Source organism: Cucumis sativus, chromosome 3, assembly GCF_000004075.3.
Source record: "Cucumis sativus cultivar 9930 chromosome 3, Cucumber_9930_V3, whole genome shotgun sequence".
In the NCBI taxonomy this organism is placed as follows: domain Eukaryota; kingdom Viridiplantae; phylum Streptophyta; class Magnoliopsida; order Cucurbitales; family Cucurbitaceae; genus Cucumis; species Cucumis sativus.
The window spans coordinates 31,978,867-31,996,154 of NC_026657.2; the positions used below are offsets into that span (position 1 = coordinate 31,978,867).

Below are 17,288 nucleotides of genomic sequence, written 5' to 3' on the forward strand. Positions count from 1 at the left end.
CTATTCAAATTGATTGATTATTTTGATAGGTTGGATTTTGTTTTAAATTGATTCATGATCTTTCACCATTTTGGTCCTAGAAATGAACTTGTGAGCTTTTGCATGCTTAAATAAGCACAAATTGAAGCAGAGGCTAAGAAAAGTAAAGTGTTGTGCAAGTAGGAAGTGCATAGTATATTTATACTTACATAGCTCAAGTTTTAAAAGCTTTTGCTTGTATCTAACATTTCTTTATTTATCAAAGATTTCATTTATCTAAAATATTTTGTTAATTCAGAAATATTTACCGATGTTTAAAACTTTTAACCCATGCATGTTTGAAACTTTAAATTTATGAATACATACAACAATTTTAGGAATGAAAAAAAGAAAAAACAATACAACTCGACAACTGAATCCATAAAATATAGATGGGTAATCGGGATTACACCCAGTATGCTGATGGCACTAAGACAAATCTGGCCTATTCTCTGTTTTCTTCTTCCTCAAGGATGAAGGATATTCAACTAAGACAAACTCACTTTTTACCTTTTTAAATTTATTACTAGTGCATAGGTTTGAATTTAAAATTTATTAGACAAAGATCTAAATAATTATGAAAGGGGGAAGTTCGATAACTCATTTCAAGAGTGGAATCGAAATCTACACTTTCTAAATAAAGAAATTGACCGTTAATTTATTTTATAACAGATACCCATTTTAAAACTTTTTATTCAATCACTAATTGTTAAAAAATAATTGAAATGCTTGAACTCATTGAAGCATGTTCAAATTAGAATTGCAAGATATATGATCGAATGTTGTTAGCTTTTCAAATATTCCATTTAAATGATTTAAAGATTGAAAGGCAAATGACAAAAAAAACAAAACAAGAAGAAGAAAAGAGAGACAAAAATTGGGTAACATCATGTGCAGTTTTTCCATCCTCCAGAACACCTGCTGCTTCAATTCTCCAACAAGAAGACTGCGCCCAACTAACGGACATTACTGGCAAAATCCCTCAATGAAATTCCCAGAAAGAAATAGATCAGATTCATGCTGGCAGTATGGCAATTTGAAGGATGGAACTTGATCAAATTTCTTCGGGTATGTCGAGACCTGAAATCAATCCTGGGATATAATCATGAGGAATCATCTCTCGACTCCCTGGCTCTTCATGTGGGAATGGATACTCATCCATGCCAAATGGAAATGAATAATCTGTAAGAATTGGTGAACTGAGGGAATATAAGTTATGGTTATCTTCCTGGACAAGTGATGGCATCTGATGGTCGGCAATCGGGTGGTGGGAGCTTTCTCCATGGTCCGGTCCCATCTTCCTATGCTTAGATTTTGCAGATTTAGAAGAGTCGGCGACTCCCAGCTTATGCTTTCCCAGTGACTGTGACTTTGAAACAGAGCGAGACTTGAGATCGATTATTGGAAAAACAGAGGAAGCCCATCCGTGGAAATCTTCTTTGCAAGCTCTTGCAGCATCCCTGAGTCATTGAAAACACAAATATTCTTCGTCAGGAATTTCAAAGACATTCACAAGCTTTGTTTTTTAGATTGTTTCAATATCAGATTTCATTGACAATCCATCCCACCGTGTCATCTCTTGATTCTTTTCGTCTTATTAGGGTTCAATCCATAACAGAAAAATCTTGTCCAAGGTGGAGAGAAAAATGAAACCAAGATAATGCTACCTAAAGATTATACTTGACATGCTATCAATTTTTTTGTTCAAAAACAGGAAAGTATGTGAATAATCCAGTATAAAGCTGGACTTTTCCAGTTGAAGATCAAGTTATGAGCACATTCTAGCCAGAAACATGAGTTGGAGTTAAACTTGAAAAAACATAGAAATAGGGGAGACATCAACCAATCTCTGAACTCAAGGTAATACGATACCCAAAGGAGGAATCAGGAGATATACACGTCATAATTTCGCAGTTTAAGATGCTGAAAGAGTGGGATAAAAAAATGATCATACCTGAAACGTGTCTCTGCAACTTTTGTTCGCTTTCGAGCGCCAGAAGATTCACATGTATCCAGGTTGACCAAGGGCAAGTAAACTGAATCAGATACTATCAAGTCAACCGAAGATGGAAATGGCACGTTAAGATCATTCTCTCCCTGGAACTCAAGTGTTAACTCCAACTGCTCTGTAGTGACTGATGCTCGTTCCCCATGGTAGGATTGGGGCTTCTTATCATCCATCCTTGTAGAACAAACATCATTAAGTGCAGCAGCTAGTAACTTGAAGTTGTGTCCTGTGTTGCCAAATTTCAACTTACCTGTTGTTTCCCTCCCAAAATACCGAGTAATGTGGTTACCGGTTGAAAAATACCTTGCACCAGAATAGAAACCATTCCAAGAAAGTGAAGAATCTAAACGGTTGCCACGTATTCTAGCCTTCCACACAGTTGAGAGCAGCGCAGTGAAGTGCTTCTGAAGTAAGTACTCTCTATCAGGCTGCTCAGCAGCTAAATCTAACAGTACTCGAATATTTTCCTGAAATAAAAGAAAGCGGTGACTGAGAATTCTTCTATCACGAGTATCAAAAAGCTCAGAGCGCGCACACATATTCTTAAGAAATTTGACACCCAACTGTAACACAAAACAATATTCCCAAGAGTAAGTCCGCTACATACATAAATTTGATGAACCAAGAGATGAGAACAAATAAATAGCTTGCACAACTTTAACTAACAAATAAATACCTCCGTGATTTTGAGAAGAGCTTTCCCAGAGCTAGCATTTGTGATCTTCTCACTATTTGGATTATCTGGAGCAGATATAACATACCTTTGTACGAGTTCCCTATACCTTTCGCAGCAATGAACAGGATGACGGTATCTGCCTCTATAAAACCCACCAGCAGTCATACTGTATAAAGTTGAACTAATCATGCTCCAGTGTGTACCATATTCATGTACCATAGCACACAGTATTGCATCCTCTTGTGGCAACCAAAAGTCAGGGGAAGGAACACAATCCCTTGACCAAATATTCCCCTTTTTAAGTTTCTCTGGTTTTATTGTCAAAACACGCTTAACTGGCATGGAAGTAATAGATATTTTCCCTCCCATTCTATTACGGCCAACTACTTTATGTTCAAGATCAACACCGTTCTCCCGTGGTTTTACTTCCATGGCTTCATCATATTGCACACCTGACACATTAGGATGATCTTGTGGGAAAGTATCCACAATATTTTTCTTCAATTTTTTAGATTTCTTCTTCAGGGACTTGCCTGACTCGCTGTCCAGACTAAGCTCAGCCTTTTTACGTTTTTTCTGTAAGCTTGACTGTGCTGATAAAGATTCAAGAACATCTTCACTGCATATATCTTCATCGTCTGTAGACAAGAATTCCACTGATGCTTCTTTTTTCACTGCTTTTAGCTCGGAAGAAAGAGAGGCCTTCTTCAGAGATTTGAACTTGGCTTTCTTTGATTTCTTTTTAGCCTTTGGTTTTAATTCACTATGTGTTTCATTCCTGCAAGGAAAATAGGAGTTGAACCGATTAAAGAACTCTCAATTTAAGAAACAAAATGCACAAACCATGACATACAAGATCCACATTGACAAGGCTATTGATTCCCAAACTCTGGTCCTTGTGACCATATCTCACTGTAAGATTTTGTTGTTCCATAGTCATGTTTATCAGCATGGAAAAGTATTGAGTGTATAGTTAAAATATTTGTAAAAGATTAAATTTACCATAACTAATAAACAAGAATTTTTGTATTTACTGATTATTTAACATGATATAAGAGCAAAAGTTTCTAATAAGAAATCAAAAAATTGTTTTACCTTGTAGGATCACAATTTTCAGCCTCCTCTGCTTCTTTCCGCTTGGCTTCAAATTCCAAATCCTCCATCAACTGAATAATAAAAGTTTAGAATAAAGGAAGTAAGTACATAAGATGAAACTCTACTTAAATTTTTTCTTTTGGGTTAGAAAAATAAATTGATTCATTGACACGATGAAATCATACAAAAAGATGGGGAAAAGTTATCCCCTCATTTGGAGAGCAGAATATTTGCTCCAAACCTGATTTTGTGCCAAGGCCTCAACTTGCTGTCTATATGCTTCAGTTGCAAATTCAGCATCCCAGCCTGTTGAACACAGATAGAGCATTAATCATTTTTAAAAGAAACCAAAAGTAATCACAAATGTACATGAGATATAAAGTCAATTTTAAATCGTGCACAAACAATATGTACTCAAATATAAAAAGTTTTTATAATAGAAGGATGGATAGGTGTCTCATATTTTCTACTAGTCTATAAGTAAAATGCATACTAAATATTCTTTTCTGAAAAGAAAATTTTTGCAATTAAAGTGAATCACAATTATATTCTCCAAATTGTTTCGAATGGAAGCCAAAACACGGTGACCAGAAAAAATATTTAAGACTGAAAATATAGCAAAATTACTGTTATCATCACAAGACAACATAACAATGCACATACTTTCATATACAAGAGGTTCCTCGTCTTCATCAATCTCAGCTTCCATCTCCTCTTTATACTTCTCAAGACGATCCAGTTCCCATTCTGTTTCTTCAAACTGGACATCAGACTCCACAGCCGCTTTGTCATGTACAGGGTCCCACAGTTCCAGAAAACGTATTGCATACCGATCAATTGGACGTAGTCGGTCATCAATGGACGAGATGGTTTGTCCAGTTGCAGCAGCTCCAGCCGCCATTTGCTTGACATCCGCCAGCATGTCAACATCATCTTCTTTGCTAGCTACAATTACAGCTCTCTCTTCATTAAGATCATTAGCTCCGTGTATTATTGCCTCATTATCTTTGTTGGATATAATCATGCCATTAACTTGATCCCCACCTTCATCAAGCTTCATTTCATCATCATTCATAAACTCATCATCTTCCATCCTCCCAATCACTTCTTCTGTAAATTCCTGATTATCCACAGCTTCTTCTTCTTCAACTTTCTTCAAAGCCATATAATCAGCTTCATCTTCTACAATCTTTAAAGCAGCCTCCACGTCTGCATTAGATACAGAAACCTCATTCGCATTGGTGCACTGATTCTTTTCTTTTTGCATATTTTTAATGGCAAGAGACCTGTGACCGGAGAACAACTCCATGGGATCAAGCTTCTGGAAAAATTCAGTGTTATAACTACCACTTTGGATGACAAGATTATCAAGAGCACGCTTCTGATTTGCCTTCTTTAAAATATTCTCTTCAATGGTGCTTTCACTAATCAGACGATATATATGAACTTCCCTTGTCTGTCCTATGCGGTGACAGCGATCTTGAGCTTGTTGATCCATAGCAGGGTTCCAATCACTGTCGTAAAAGATAACAGTGTCTGCACCAACAAGATTGATACCTACACCCCCACTGCGAGTCGATAAAATGAAAAGAAAAATTTTAGGGTTGGTGTTAAATCGTTGCATTAATGTCTGTCTCTCTTCAGGCTGAGTGGATCCATCCAGACGCATGTAAGTGTAACCATACAGATTGATGAATGCCTCCAAGATATCAAGCATTTTTGTCATTTGAGTGAATATTAATGCTCGGTGACCTTCAGATTTTAGTTTCCTAAGTAGAATAGCAAGTTCCTGCAATTTGCCGCAGTCAAATTGTATTAGCCTTCTGTCTGGGAAATACACTTGTCTTCGAATAATTGCAGACCGGATTGGAGTTAAAAGGGGAAACAGGAATCGGGAGCAGTTTTGCTCATAAGATGGATCCAGAAACACATCAGAACAGCTTCTACTATACCAGCACAGAGGTGCTGGGGCCCTTGCTGCTGGAATTGCAAAGGTGAAGCTTTCAACTAAGCCCATCATCATCTGGAAACGTTCTACTGGTGAAAGGACAATGTCAGCAATTTTTGAGGAATAACAATAAGACGAGGGATCCGACTTCTCATGGCATATGTCATAAACCGGATGCCTAATTGTCACCAACTCCCTAAGGGATGTGGAATAAATTGGCTTTTTGTCACATCTCAAGGAATTCCACCATGCCATAGCTTCAGCTCGTTCCATTGCCTGCCTTACTCTTTCCTCCATAATTGCATTTTGGATGTCTGCAAAAATACTTGATCCATGCAATCTCTTCCGATATCTAAATCCAGATCCAATTTCCTCGGATTTATTCACACTGGTAGAACCCTTAATTAAACTTGATGGAGTAGCAATAGCTCTCACTTCATCTACCTCCCATGAAGTCATGCTAAAGTCTAGATGAGTGAATAAAAATCCTAAACCCTTAAGGTCAACTCTAGAAAACAGGCCAGGTGATAACGCAGAACATACAGATGAACTCAACTGCATGACTATACCCGCCATATCAAAAGAACTGATGATTGGACGACCCTCAAACAAATCAGGATGATTACAAACTTTTCTAAGTTGCATAATAACATTAATCATACTAAAGAAATTGCCACTGGCAAGAGTAGCTTGTGTTTCTGAACTAGCAATATAGTCCTCATATAATTGACGTTGCCTTCTTGACAATCTACAGTTTATGACATGCTCATATTTCTTTGGCAGCTGCTTCTCTACATCTCTTTTCAGTCGACGAAGTATAAAGGGGCGCAGAACATTGTGCAGACGATCAAGAACTTCCTTATTCACTTTTTCTTGCCCCTCTACCATTCCAGAAATTGGATTGCAAAACCAATCCTTGAATTCCTGATGAGATTGAAAAATATGGGGCATCAAAAAGTGCATCAAGGACCAAAGCTCCATCAGATCATTTTGAAGGGGGGTACCAGTTAATAAAATTCGTCGTTTGGAATTGAAGTTCAAGAGAGTTTGCCATCTTTGTGACTTCCAGTTTTTAATTAGATGAGCTTCATCTAGTATTAGATACTTCCACTTTTTGCGTTTGAAAACTTTAGAATCTTGGATAACCAACCTGTAAGTGGTTATGCATACATGAAATGAGTTTGGTTTCATCCACCCTTGCCTCTTAACCTTTCGCTCTTTTGCGCTTCCAAAGTAAGTTAAAATTTTAAAAGCAGGACACCATTTGAGAAACTCAGTCTCCCAATTAAGCATGACACTCGTTGGGACCACGATAAGATGGGGGCCCCATATTCCCTTTTCACAAGCAAGATGAGCAAGCAAAGCAATGGTCATGATTGTCTTCCCAAGCCCCATCTCATCAGCAAGAATCCCATTTAGTCTTTTCTCATACATTGTCACAAGCCAATCCAAGCCAATATGCTGATATTCACGCAAGGAGTGCTTAAGAAGGAAAGGGAATTTTGTTCGCACTTTAGTTGTGGAGAATGTGTTCCCAGTTGGTTGTGCAGATCTTGCTGCAGCTGCAGCATCGAAAATTCTGTCCTCACTCTCCGTTTCTCCAGAATTTTCGAAGGATCCTTTCCTTTCAGGAGGTGAGCTTGCAGAGTGACATTTATTGGGGTCAATATTATCGTCCACACAGAAATCAAGGCGCACTGGCTCAATTCCTTCATGAGATGGAGAATCCAGGCAAGGGGATTTTGAACGCACTGTAGTTGTGGGAAATGTGTTCCCAGACGGTTGTACAGATCTTTCTGCAGCTGCAGCATCAAAAATTCCATCCTCACTTTCCCTTCCTTCAAAATTTTCTAAGGATCCTTTCCCCTCTGGAGGTGAACTTGCAGACGAATGAGATTTACCAGGGTCAACATTTTTGTGCACAGAGACATCAAGGCCCGTTGGCTCAATTTCTTCATGAGATGGAGAATTCGTAAGGTCGTCTGAACAAGCAGAAGTATCTTCAGTGTCATAATCTGAATCATAGTCGTTGTAGTGATCCTGCAGATAAGATTGAAATTACAACAGACACATGTTCCGCCGTTACCCCCACCAGAAAGTAAGAAATACTATAAAAACAATTAAACTAAAAAACCTACCTTTCCATACCTTGCAAGCAGTTCTTCTATAGGTATTTCACTCTCATTCTGTAGCATTAAAATCTGCAGACACACACAAATAAAAAGTAATAAAAATAAAGAAATAAAGAACTGCTAAGAGAAGATAAGAGACAAAAGAAATTGGAACCATAATAGCATCTCATTGAATGAAAAACTCTCAAATCTCTCCAGAAAACATAAGTTGCTCATTACCTCATCCTTGCCATTATTTGATTCCACTTTGTCCAATTTCTCCTCCTCAGATAAAGTCGTTTCATCATCCTAGATACAGATCAAGTGAAGCAAAAATTTGTTAGAATTTTGCATCAATCAAGAATGATACCACAACCACTTGGTTGGCATCACCAGTACCCTAAACATCTTGAAATTTAAAAAAGATGTCCTTCCATTTCCAAGTGTACAAGATGTTAGACCAGTGACATCGTACCACATGCAATGCTATACAAAAGCTAAAATCTATATCTTAAGAACTTTTTTTAACGCGGAGTATAAGTTTGTCAAAGATTATAAATGTGGTTCCACTTTCCAAATTCCAAATGAATCCAATGTCTAGTTGCAACTTTCCTAATCTGCAAATTGCCCCTTTTTATGTAAGAAACTGAGAAATATATTGTTGCAATTTGACTCATCCTCATATGCCTTGAGCCATAGCTTAAACAGGTAAAATTGGTTTCTTAACTTTTTTTTAATAGAAATAACCATTGAGAAAGAATGAAATATTACGAGGGTATTAATAAAAATAAATAAATAAACCCTAAACCTCAAGAAGCTCCAGCTAAGAATAATGCTTCAAAGATAATAGTTACATAAAGTCTTTGAAATTGAAGCCCAAAGAAAAACATGAAACTTCGCCAAAGATTAGAGATCACTCGGGGTTTTTTAACCCCTAAACAATAAGCACTCTATTATTTCTATCCCCAAAATATTCTATAGCAGCTTAAAGATGGTTGAGTTCAGTTAGCACCGGACCAATATGCTTAACTGAACAAAGCCTACTAAGTGTGGGTTGGTTCAGTTCAATATGATTCATTGGTTAGTTTAACGTTCACCTAATGATCCAAAGGAAATCTTGGTAGAAAAGTCTCCATAACCATTACTCTGAAAGGACAGGCTTCTTAATACTTGTTTCCAAACCACCACACTTGATCCCCATGCAAACAAGACTAAAGTTGGCCTCTAACCAACCAAATGACCATCAACTATTTCCCACTTAAATAAAATGAATTAATTGAAGGGCGAATAAAATCAGAAAGAACTTCAAGCAGAACTCTTATCAGACACCAAATTAATCCTTCAACAAACGTAAGGTAAGGTTGCATGATGCAACAGCGTTTTGTGCATTTATTAGTCATGCAAGAGAGGCATCATTTTTAAATGAAGAAACAAAAACTAAAGATAGCACGGCAGAAGGCAAACTTTAACACTGTTAGATCAAGTTATTTGAATCCATATATCGTACCTTATCTTCTCCACCAGTAAAATCATAGTCACCATCTTCCTGCATAGAGACAACAGTGCAAAAATAATTATACTAACCAACTTTCCATGAGCCCATCAACACCAATACAAACCCATTCACGAGTTAGTATACACAGGAAAGAGAACATATTCGCAAAAAATTAATAGGTAGTGCAGTATATCTTTCTCCTTTATTTCTATAACGAATAAGCAAATTTTCATTGAGTAAAAATGAAAGAATACAAGGGCTAGAAAAAATAAAAAGAAATGGAAGAGGCCTGAAAGTAACACCTCTTTTCTTTCTTATTAATAACAACAATTTTTATGGAGCAAAATAACGGAATACGAGGGTTTACAAAAAAACAAGTTCACAAAAAAGTGAAGCTAACTGGAGGAACGGGCTCCAGATATACAAGGCCTCTAAATAAAGCAAGATAAAGGTATGAGCATAATTACAAAAAAAAACCTTTGAAGCTAATTAAGCTCCTTCCCTCTAGCCTCTAGTAAGGCATGCAAAAAGTAAATGGTTTTATCAAGTTCAAAACTATACCTTCTGCCAATCCACAATCTAAGCATCAAAAAACAATAAATTTTGATCTCAAACAGTCAACAGTTAATAGATTTATTGAACCACCAATTCACCCAAAAGCTTAACCTGGTGGTTGAAGACAAATTTAAATATATATCACCAACACTCCCCCTCACTTGTGAGCTTGAAATATTTGGAAGGCCCAACAAGTGAAAATCAATCAATTTTACCTCCCTTGTGGACTTGAAATATTTGAAAAACCCAACAAGTGGAAATCAATTTTAATTGGGGAGGAAACGACAATGTAGGGGCTTGAACACGGGACTTCCCTAGACCACTGCTCTAATACCATATTGAAAGCAATAAACACGAAGCCAAGGCTTGCGTGGAAACCCGAGAACCGGGAGAAAAACCACGATGTTTTTAGTTTTATTATTTTTCTGATGAAATCAATCCAATAGGTACAAAGAAAGAGAATAAATAGAATACAATGAGGAGTTAAAAAAGGAAAAGATTAGGAAATAAAGAAAATCTTCCAAAATACTTTTCAAAAATACTCCAGGGGCCAAGCCCACTAATTCTAACAAGATTAATTATATTAAAAAAGAGCCCTCATTGAACCAGACCAAAACATGCTACAATTGAAGCCTGGAATTTGCACATATGGCCTACAATACAATAGCTGCACGCTGAAGTTTTGCAAGCTCCATACTTACAGCAACCATATCTTAACAATAACATGAGCATCAACCTTCTTATTCTTTTAGAAGAGAGATTTCAAAGAGAACATAAAAGAACCAAATGAGCCAAAACAATCAACTAACAAAAAAAGAAGATAGAACTCAGACTGAACCCATCATTTAAATAACAGATGCAGCATATGCATAACAAGAAAGAATCTACTTTTATTTTCTAAAAAAGAAAAGAAAAAGTAAGAAAAACAATAGTCTTACACGTTCTTCAGTAAAATCATAAAATACATCGTCCTTGGGAAAAGCCACGGGTAGCGTGGACAAATTTTTTGTTTCACGAGTCTCTCTCTTTGTATGGTTTTCTATATTTGACGATTCCCCATTGCTTTCGTTCTGAAATGATGGAATACATATTAGCATGAATGATTTAAATTATCCTGAGTTTGAACACAAATCAGATACACATACAACTTACACAACGACGACCAGTGAAAGTAAGTGAGCCAATTTCATGAACCTTACGTGATGTAGAACACTCATTCCATTTTCCTGGAGCATATATCTCAACAACTCAGTTTAACATATTCCACAAATTAACATGAATGACATTAGTGGTATCTTGTCCTTACCATGATCTTCTACTTCTGTCTCTTCCGCTCCTCCAGTACTTGTTTCAGGGCTAACTTCTAAATCATCTGCATCATAGACATTTTTTTAGCTGATAATTTCCACAAACCAGACTATTTAAGTTGGCCAGTTTTACAATGTCTACCACTCACTAACTTACATATAAGGAGGGTAAATTAATAACAACGGTGAATTAAGAAATGACAGCATACACTCATAGATAAAGAATCCTAAAGAAACAATCAGCCAAGGATATCAATTTATAAAGCCCTTGTGACCTTGATTACTAAAAAGGTAAGAAGGCACAGGAGTGTATGAGACTTCGTATAGACCCATAATTCGTTCTTGATGAAAGAAACAGTGGCGTTAAATATGCAAGGGGTCTAAGAAGAAATGGGAACCAGAGGAACCTCCGAAACTGTTTTCTTTTGTTTTTATCTTTTTCACTCCTTTGTTATTATTCTTGCATTCTTATCTTTTTCACTCCTCTGTATCCCTGGAACATTTGCTCTTTTACATTATAATTATATTAATGAGAGTTTTTTTTCCTTTTTGTTATAAATAATAATAATACAAATTACCTGCCCAGGAATCTGCAAAAACAAATCAGCCCCAAACTTATTTACCCACTAATCAGAAACCAACCTGGCCTGTCAAATGCATGATTAAAAGTAAGAAAATGATAATGGTTGACCATGCACCTTTCTCTCCACTATATCTTTTAAGAAGCTCTTCAAGAGGAAGATCCACTTCATTTTGCAAAGCTTCCAATTCTTCTTGCCTTTCTTCTTTAGTTATTAAAGCTTCATCTTCATCTATGGTCTGCTCATTATCTTCCTAAAACATTTGTGACAAACCATATTACTTGTAAGGAAATTGAGATTGAAATTACCAAAAAACACAAGAGTCCACAGTATGTAAAGCAATAAGAAAAAAGCAAGAGGTGCCAAAAACTATATGACATCAAAGATTACTATTGAGACCTCCAACAGATCTCCAAGCAAGAATACTACAACGTAGAATGAAGTATCAAGAAATATGATCTGAACAAATTGAAATTTAGCATCTAAAACACTGAAAGGCAGGAGCTAAATATAAAATTTATGGTGGAGCTAGGAATGAATTTAGTAGTGTTAGGTCAAAAATTTTAAGAACTGAGGGGCAAAATTATGCCCCACCCAATTGGTGGTCAAGAAATCTCATATGGATTTTGAACCAAAGTAAGACAACCATTGGTGAAAGTTGAAGACATTTATATTGATGAAACACATTGGCCCTGGATCCAAATCCAACTGCCATCACAAGGTTTAGGTTACAACAACCATATCTTTCTTCTTTGTTTTTTACTGAGAGTAACCAAATCAACTACACCTCAATTAATCCCATACAATAACTGTTCGGCCCTTTAACATCTGTCTTATAAGAATCTTATCCCTAACAGATGATCACTACAAAGTTTGAACATACATCTCAAAAGTTTTTTACTTTTTTATCCTAATGCCTACCCCATAACAATTGGGCCAAGTGATTCAAGATCCACATTTTATAATTGTTCAGTCGAATCATTGGATGTCCCCCCCCCCAAAAAAAAAGAAGAAAAAACTAGGAAAAGAAGGAAAGTGGGAAGAAGCAAACCGCCAAAGTTTATGTGTCAATTAAAAATAGTTGCATCTGACAACAAATTTACTATTAAATATTTATAAAGTAGAGAAAGGAACAATGGACATACAGATTCATCTTCAGAGTGTACATCGAATTCTTCATCAAAGTCCACAGAATCTGACTCGTGTTCTGTGAAATATATTCTCAATTGTTTCAACTTAAAAACTATAACATTTTCAAAGTAATCACATAGAATATCACAATATTCAGCATACCAACATTTAACTCTGTAGGTTCAACAGCCTTGCTTTCATCAATCTCTTGGACGTGAGCATTGTGTGGCTCATTTGTAGAATTCACCTGCGATGGTTTATAAGTTTCCACAAGATTTTCTGCCAGCATTGTCGAGTACCTAAAGTGGCAACATGATATTTCACCGCATTAGGTTGTAATGTACAGGGTTAAGGATTAAAAAGATATTGTACATAATGCATTCAAAATCATCTCCTCCCCCCAACATCAAGAGCCAAGCCTATCAGTCAAATCAAATCAGGCACCTTTCTGTTTGCCCTAGAAGAAACTCGAGATGTTTGTCAAGAGCCTTTTTCTTTTTCTCGTCAAGCTCAGTTCGATGTTTGTAAAGCACCTGAAATTAGAACTTCATCATTTCCAGTTTTGAAGAAAATCAAAAACTTATCATCTCATCCAAAGGAAACCATGGGCTTTGAGAAAATAGTATTTAATCAATGAACTTGCCAGCTTTTCTATTTTCATCCAAAACTTCTTTACATCCTTTGAGATATTGAGAGCAAGTTTTCTCAATCGTTGCTCCTCCTCCTGTTCAAAATGGACAATAGTACATTCAGAATTATGATCCTATGAATAACATTAACACCAGGGACTCTTTAAAAGTAGTGTTCAAACATAATTTTCTGTTTTTAGAAATAAAAAGCAAATAATTCCTAGTAAAGAAATCTTGTCTGGATATTGATCGCAATGGACAAAAATAACAAATAATTTTAAACAATTATTTAATTTCAAAAGTAATACAAAACGGTTTCAAAATATTAGAAAACGGCTTTTTAAAAATAAAATTAAGAGATACATCCAAGCAACTTCTAGATTTTTTGGTTCGTTCCCAGGTCACTGTTGTTTTGTTTGAAAACCAACAAGAATATTTCTAATTAGAGAGTATTTGGAACCTTCAACTTCCTTTCTTCCCTTGTAGCTTGATCTACCATGCCTTTGCTAGCTCTTAGAGCAACCCTTTTTGCCTGAGCTAATTTCCATTTCCGCTCAGACTCAAAGTCCTGCAAATAATCAATTTACTTGTATGAATGAAATAATAGAAAATTTATCCAAAAAATTCAACTTTGAATCACCAGACATCCTTATATAGAAAATTCGAAAGTGATGGAGTGAAATGCATGTAGTTTAAATCATTCAAACCAAAGAGGAACTCAATTTTAAATTGACGGCTTGGTCATTCACCTTTGATAGCCAGACCATCTCTTCTAAAACATGATCCCAATGTGTTTTAGGTCGATTGGGTTCTTTTGAAGCTTCAAGTGCCTGAAATACCAAATAACCATCATAATATCAGGAGTAGACAAAAAAATCACAAGAATTGATTGAGATCCTTGGAGAAATCCCAATGTGTGTAAGCGTGAATATCCATGTTAGCATGTGAAAAGAGTAGTTAGATAGATTGATGGATGGATTGAGGGAAAAAGATGCAACCCAAGCAGCTTCCATAAGTAATCTAAAATTCTCTGTTCCCCAGAGAGGTATAATACCTTTTGGCGCTTAGCTCTTGACTCATGATCAAGTTTAGACCTGGGGCCTTTAGATGTCATGGCTTTTTCTGTATTTATAATATGCTGGCTACACAATTGAAGAACCCTGCAATTTACATGACAATCATGTGAATATCAATTCAAAACTGGCTGAAATTATTTATTTTAGCTAAACAGATGAAAATATTTAGTTTCGATTGCTTAGCAAAACAATCCATCCAATAAAAAAAAACCTCAGAACATTAAACAGATATATACACATTTCAATAATTTTTTTCTTGAAGAAAAGAAAACCCTAATGCTGAACAATGCATTGGTTATAATTCGACCCATTAAGGCAGTTTCCAAAATCACATGGTAGGAATCTTAAATATTGCTTGAACCTCGGCCTCAATATTGTTGACTCATCAATTCTTCTCGTGCATTTTAATGAGAAGTTGCGACATGCTCTGATATCACTCCATGTATAGATGACTACAAAACTTAGCATGCTTCATATAGGGAATCAACCAAAACAGTTCCAAACCTAACGATTTTCTCTGCACCTATCTATCCGCCATAGTGGATAACTATAAAACTATAAGTACGTTTCTTTTTTAAAACCCACTTCATATTATCCCAAGAGATCAGAAAATAAAAATAAAAAAAACAGCCAAACTAAGTTTTTCAGCTCATGTTAAAGAATCTTTTTTTTTTTTCTCCACGTTCAAACCAAAAAGAAAAAGTACCAGAATCGCTTACGTTCATTTCTTTGCTCGACTCCGACTATTTCTTCGCAACCAAACAACGCCTCGACCATGTCGGTACAACCTGCTTCTTCACAAAGGAAGTCCTAAATGTCTGAAATTAGAAACGAAAATGAGACACAAAGAACAAGAAAATGCAAGCTCATGTCGAAGTAGGACCTAGAAGCGGTCGTTTTCGAGGGGAGGTGTAGGGTTGTAGAAGAAGGGAATCAGCGTAACGAAGATCCGAGGAACGTGACTTCGAGATCCAAGTGAGTGAGCTGTCTGTCTCCGAAGTCCAGGGGTTCTTCCTCGTTCGGCGACTCCAGTTAAATCGCCTCCGCCGGCGGCGACGGTGGTAGTTATGGATAAAACCCTCGATCTACGGTCAGTGATCTAACGAAATATAATCCGACGGCAGGAAAGTGAGAGGAAGAGGCGATGAGAGATTGAATTCGGAATTCTGAATTTTTTTTTGTTTTCTTCTCTACATAAACCATTAATTTTTAACCCCAAACAAAAATTAATAATAATAAATACCGACCTACGCTTTTACGCATACGATTTTCTCTCTTTCAAATACATCTGTCTATAAAATTATCTCAAGAGGGAAAAATACATGTAGAAGCTTATAATTTCAAAATTAATTATATATAGAAATAGGATTTTTTTTATCACTTGTTACAAAAAAGTAATAATGATAACTTTATTAATGTTGGAGTTTTGTGAATATTGAAGGGACGTCTTTGTAATATTGAAGAGTATAAATACAGTATTTACGATATTATTATGAGAACTATTAGTTTTAACTTTGTTTGATGTATAACAAAGTCTACGTGTCCATGAATAATATGAGTCAAGAGAGTATATGCTAATATGACATGTGTTTATCTATGAGATAGTCTTTGCTCTTATAAGGACTTAAGATTTATGAATTAGAGACTTGAAAAAACACATTGTCAACCTCTTTGTTTTTCGTTACTTAAGTGCATTGGGTTTTCACATATTTGATCGAACATCTTGTTGTATTCCATCAAATAGAAGATTCTAAATAAAGTCTCAATGCAACAAGAAAACTATGTCAAATTGTGAGAAATAATTATCATTTAACTTTATTTTGTCGTTTCTCGTACATGTAGGACATCAAATAAACGTTGGCATAATTAAAGACTAAACACTATGAAACTCAAAATAATATAGACTATCATCCAAGAAAAGTTTGAGAATTTTTTGATCGAATTAATATATTTTTTTATAAATATGAAAATTGATATAATTCTTAGGGTGTGTTTTGGAGGAAAAGTTGGGTTATGGAAAGTTGGTGTTATGATAATATGTGTTTGAGAAATAAGTCACGAGGTGATTATAATAAAATGTGTTTGGGAGAGGGTTATCTATGAAGAGTTATGGGATGGTTATAATAAAATGTGTTTCGGAAAAAGTTGTGTAGTTAGTGTTATGAAATTTATTTTTCTATACATTTTTTAAAAATCCTATTATAAATCCAACACAAATTTCGTATATTTAACTTACTAAATTATATATTTTCGTAAAATAATTTTAAGTAATTTATTTAAATCCAATGTCTATTTCCAACTTTTTTTTTTAAGTAATTGATGTGTGCAAAGAATTTTGTATTCTATATCAAATACACAAATTTCGTATAATTATTTTTTTGAAATATCATATTTTCGTAGAACATTTTTCAACCATTTTTTAAATATGATGTCAATTTTTAACTTTTTGATGTAATTGTTACGTGCAAATAAATTATTATATTTTAAAAAAATCATATTCTAACTCAAGTATACAGATTTTGTATATTTATTTTACTAAATCGTTATAGTTTTCGCAAAACAATTTGCGTTTGATTTCTTTAAATACTATATGAAATTTTTTAACATTTTTTAAGTAATCATTACTATTGAATAATATATTGTTTTTCATTTTAAAGA

At 35.3% G+C, this 17,288-nt stretch overlaps 1 protein-coding gene across 5 annotated transcripts; it reads right to left on the reverse strand.

The window, feature by feature from the left end:
• Positions 1 to 735: 735 nt before the first annotated feature.
• Positions 736 to 15,837, reverse strand: LOC101203948 (protein PHOTOPERIOD-INDEPENDENT EARLY FLOWERING 1). 5 transcript variants are annotated; one of them, XM_031883244.1, is made up of 22 exons: positions 15,514 to 15,837; positions 15,350 to 15,418; positions 14,609 to 14,714; positions 14,304 to 14,384; positions 14,015 to 14,122; positions 13,569 to 13,649; positions 13,370 to 13,458; positions 13,088 to 13,224; positions 12,940 to 13,001; positions 11,912 to 12,047; positions 11,213 to 11,278; positions 11,101 to 11,132; positions 10,845 to 10,976; positions 9,364 to 9,402; positions 8,097 to 8,165; positions 7,884 to 7,946; positions 4,461 to 7,785; positions 4,039 to 4,103; positions 3,798 to 3,868; positions 2,703 to 3,480; positions 1,973 to 2,493; positions 736 to 1,478 (listed from the first exon to the last, which is right to left on the reverse strand). In XM_031883244.1, exons 3-22 carry the CDS (start codon positions 14,666 to 14,668, stop codon positions 1,073 to 1,075), a joined length of 6,321 nt encoding a protein of 2,106 aa, XP_031739104.1. In that variant the 5' UTR covers positions 14,669 to 14,714; positions 15,350 to 15,418; positions 15,514 to 15,837; the 3' UTR covers positions 736 to 1,072. The 5 variants fall into 5 exon arrangements, with proteins under 5 accessions (XP_031739104.1, XP_011652097.2, XP_011652096.2 ...); XM_011653795.2 differs by having other exon boundaries at positions 11,059 to 11,132; XM_011653794.2 differs by having other exon boundaries at positions 11,059 to 11,132; positions 15,350 to 15,424.
• Positions 15,838 to 17,288: the final 1,451 nt, after the last annotated feature.

Coding starts and splice junctions, on each gene's coding strand:
- LOC101203948 (XM_011653795.2), bottom strand. CDS start 14,668: ATGACATCTAAAGGCCCCAGGTCTAAACTTGATCATGAGTCAAGAGCT. Junction 3,869..4,038: donor AGGCCTTGGCACAAAATCAG/GTTTGGAGCAAA, acceptor TTTATTATTCAG/TTGATGGAGGATTTGGAATT. Junction 2,494..2,702: donor CTCTTCTCAAAATCACGGAG/GTATTTATTTGT, acceptor CTTTTATTTCAG/GAAAATATTCGAGTACTGTT.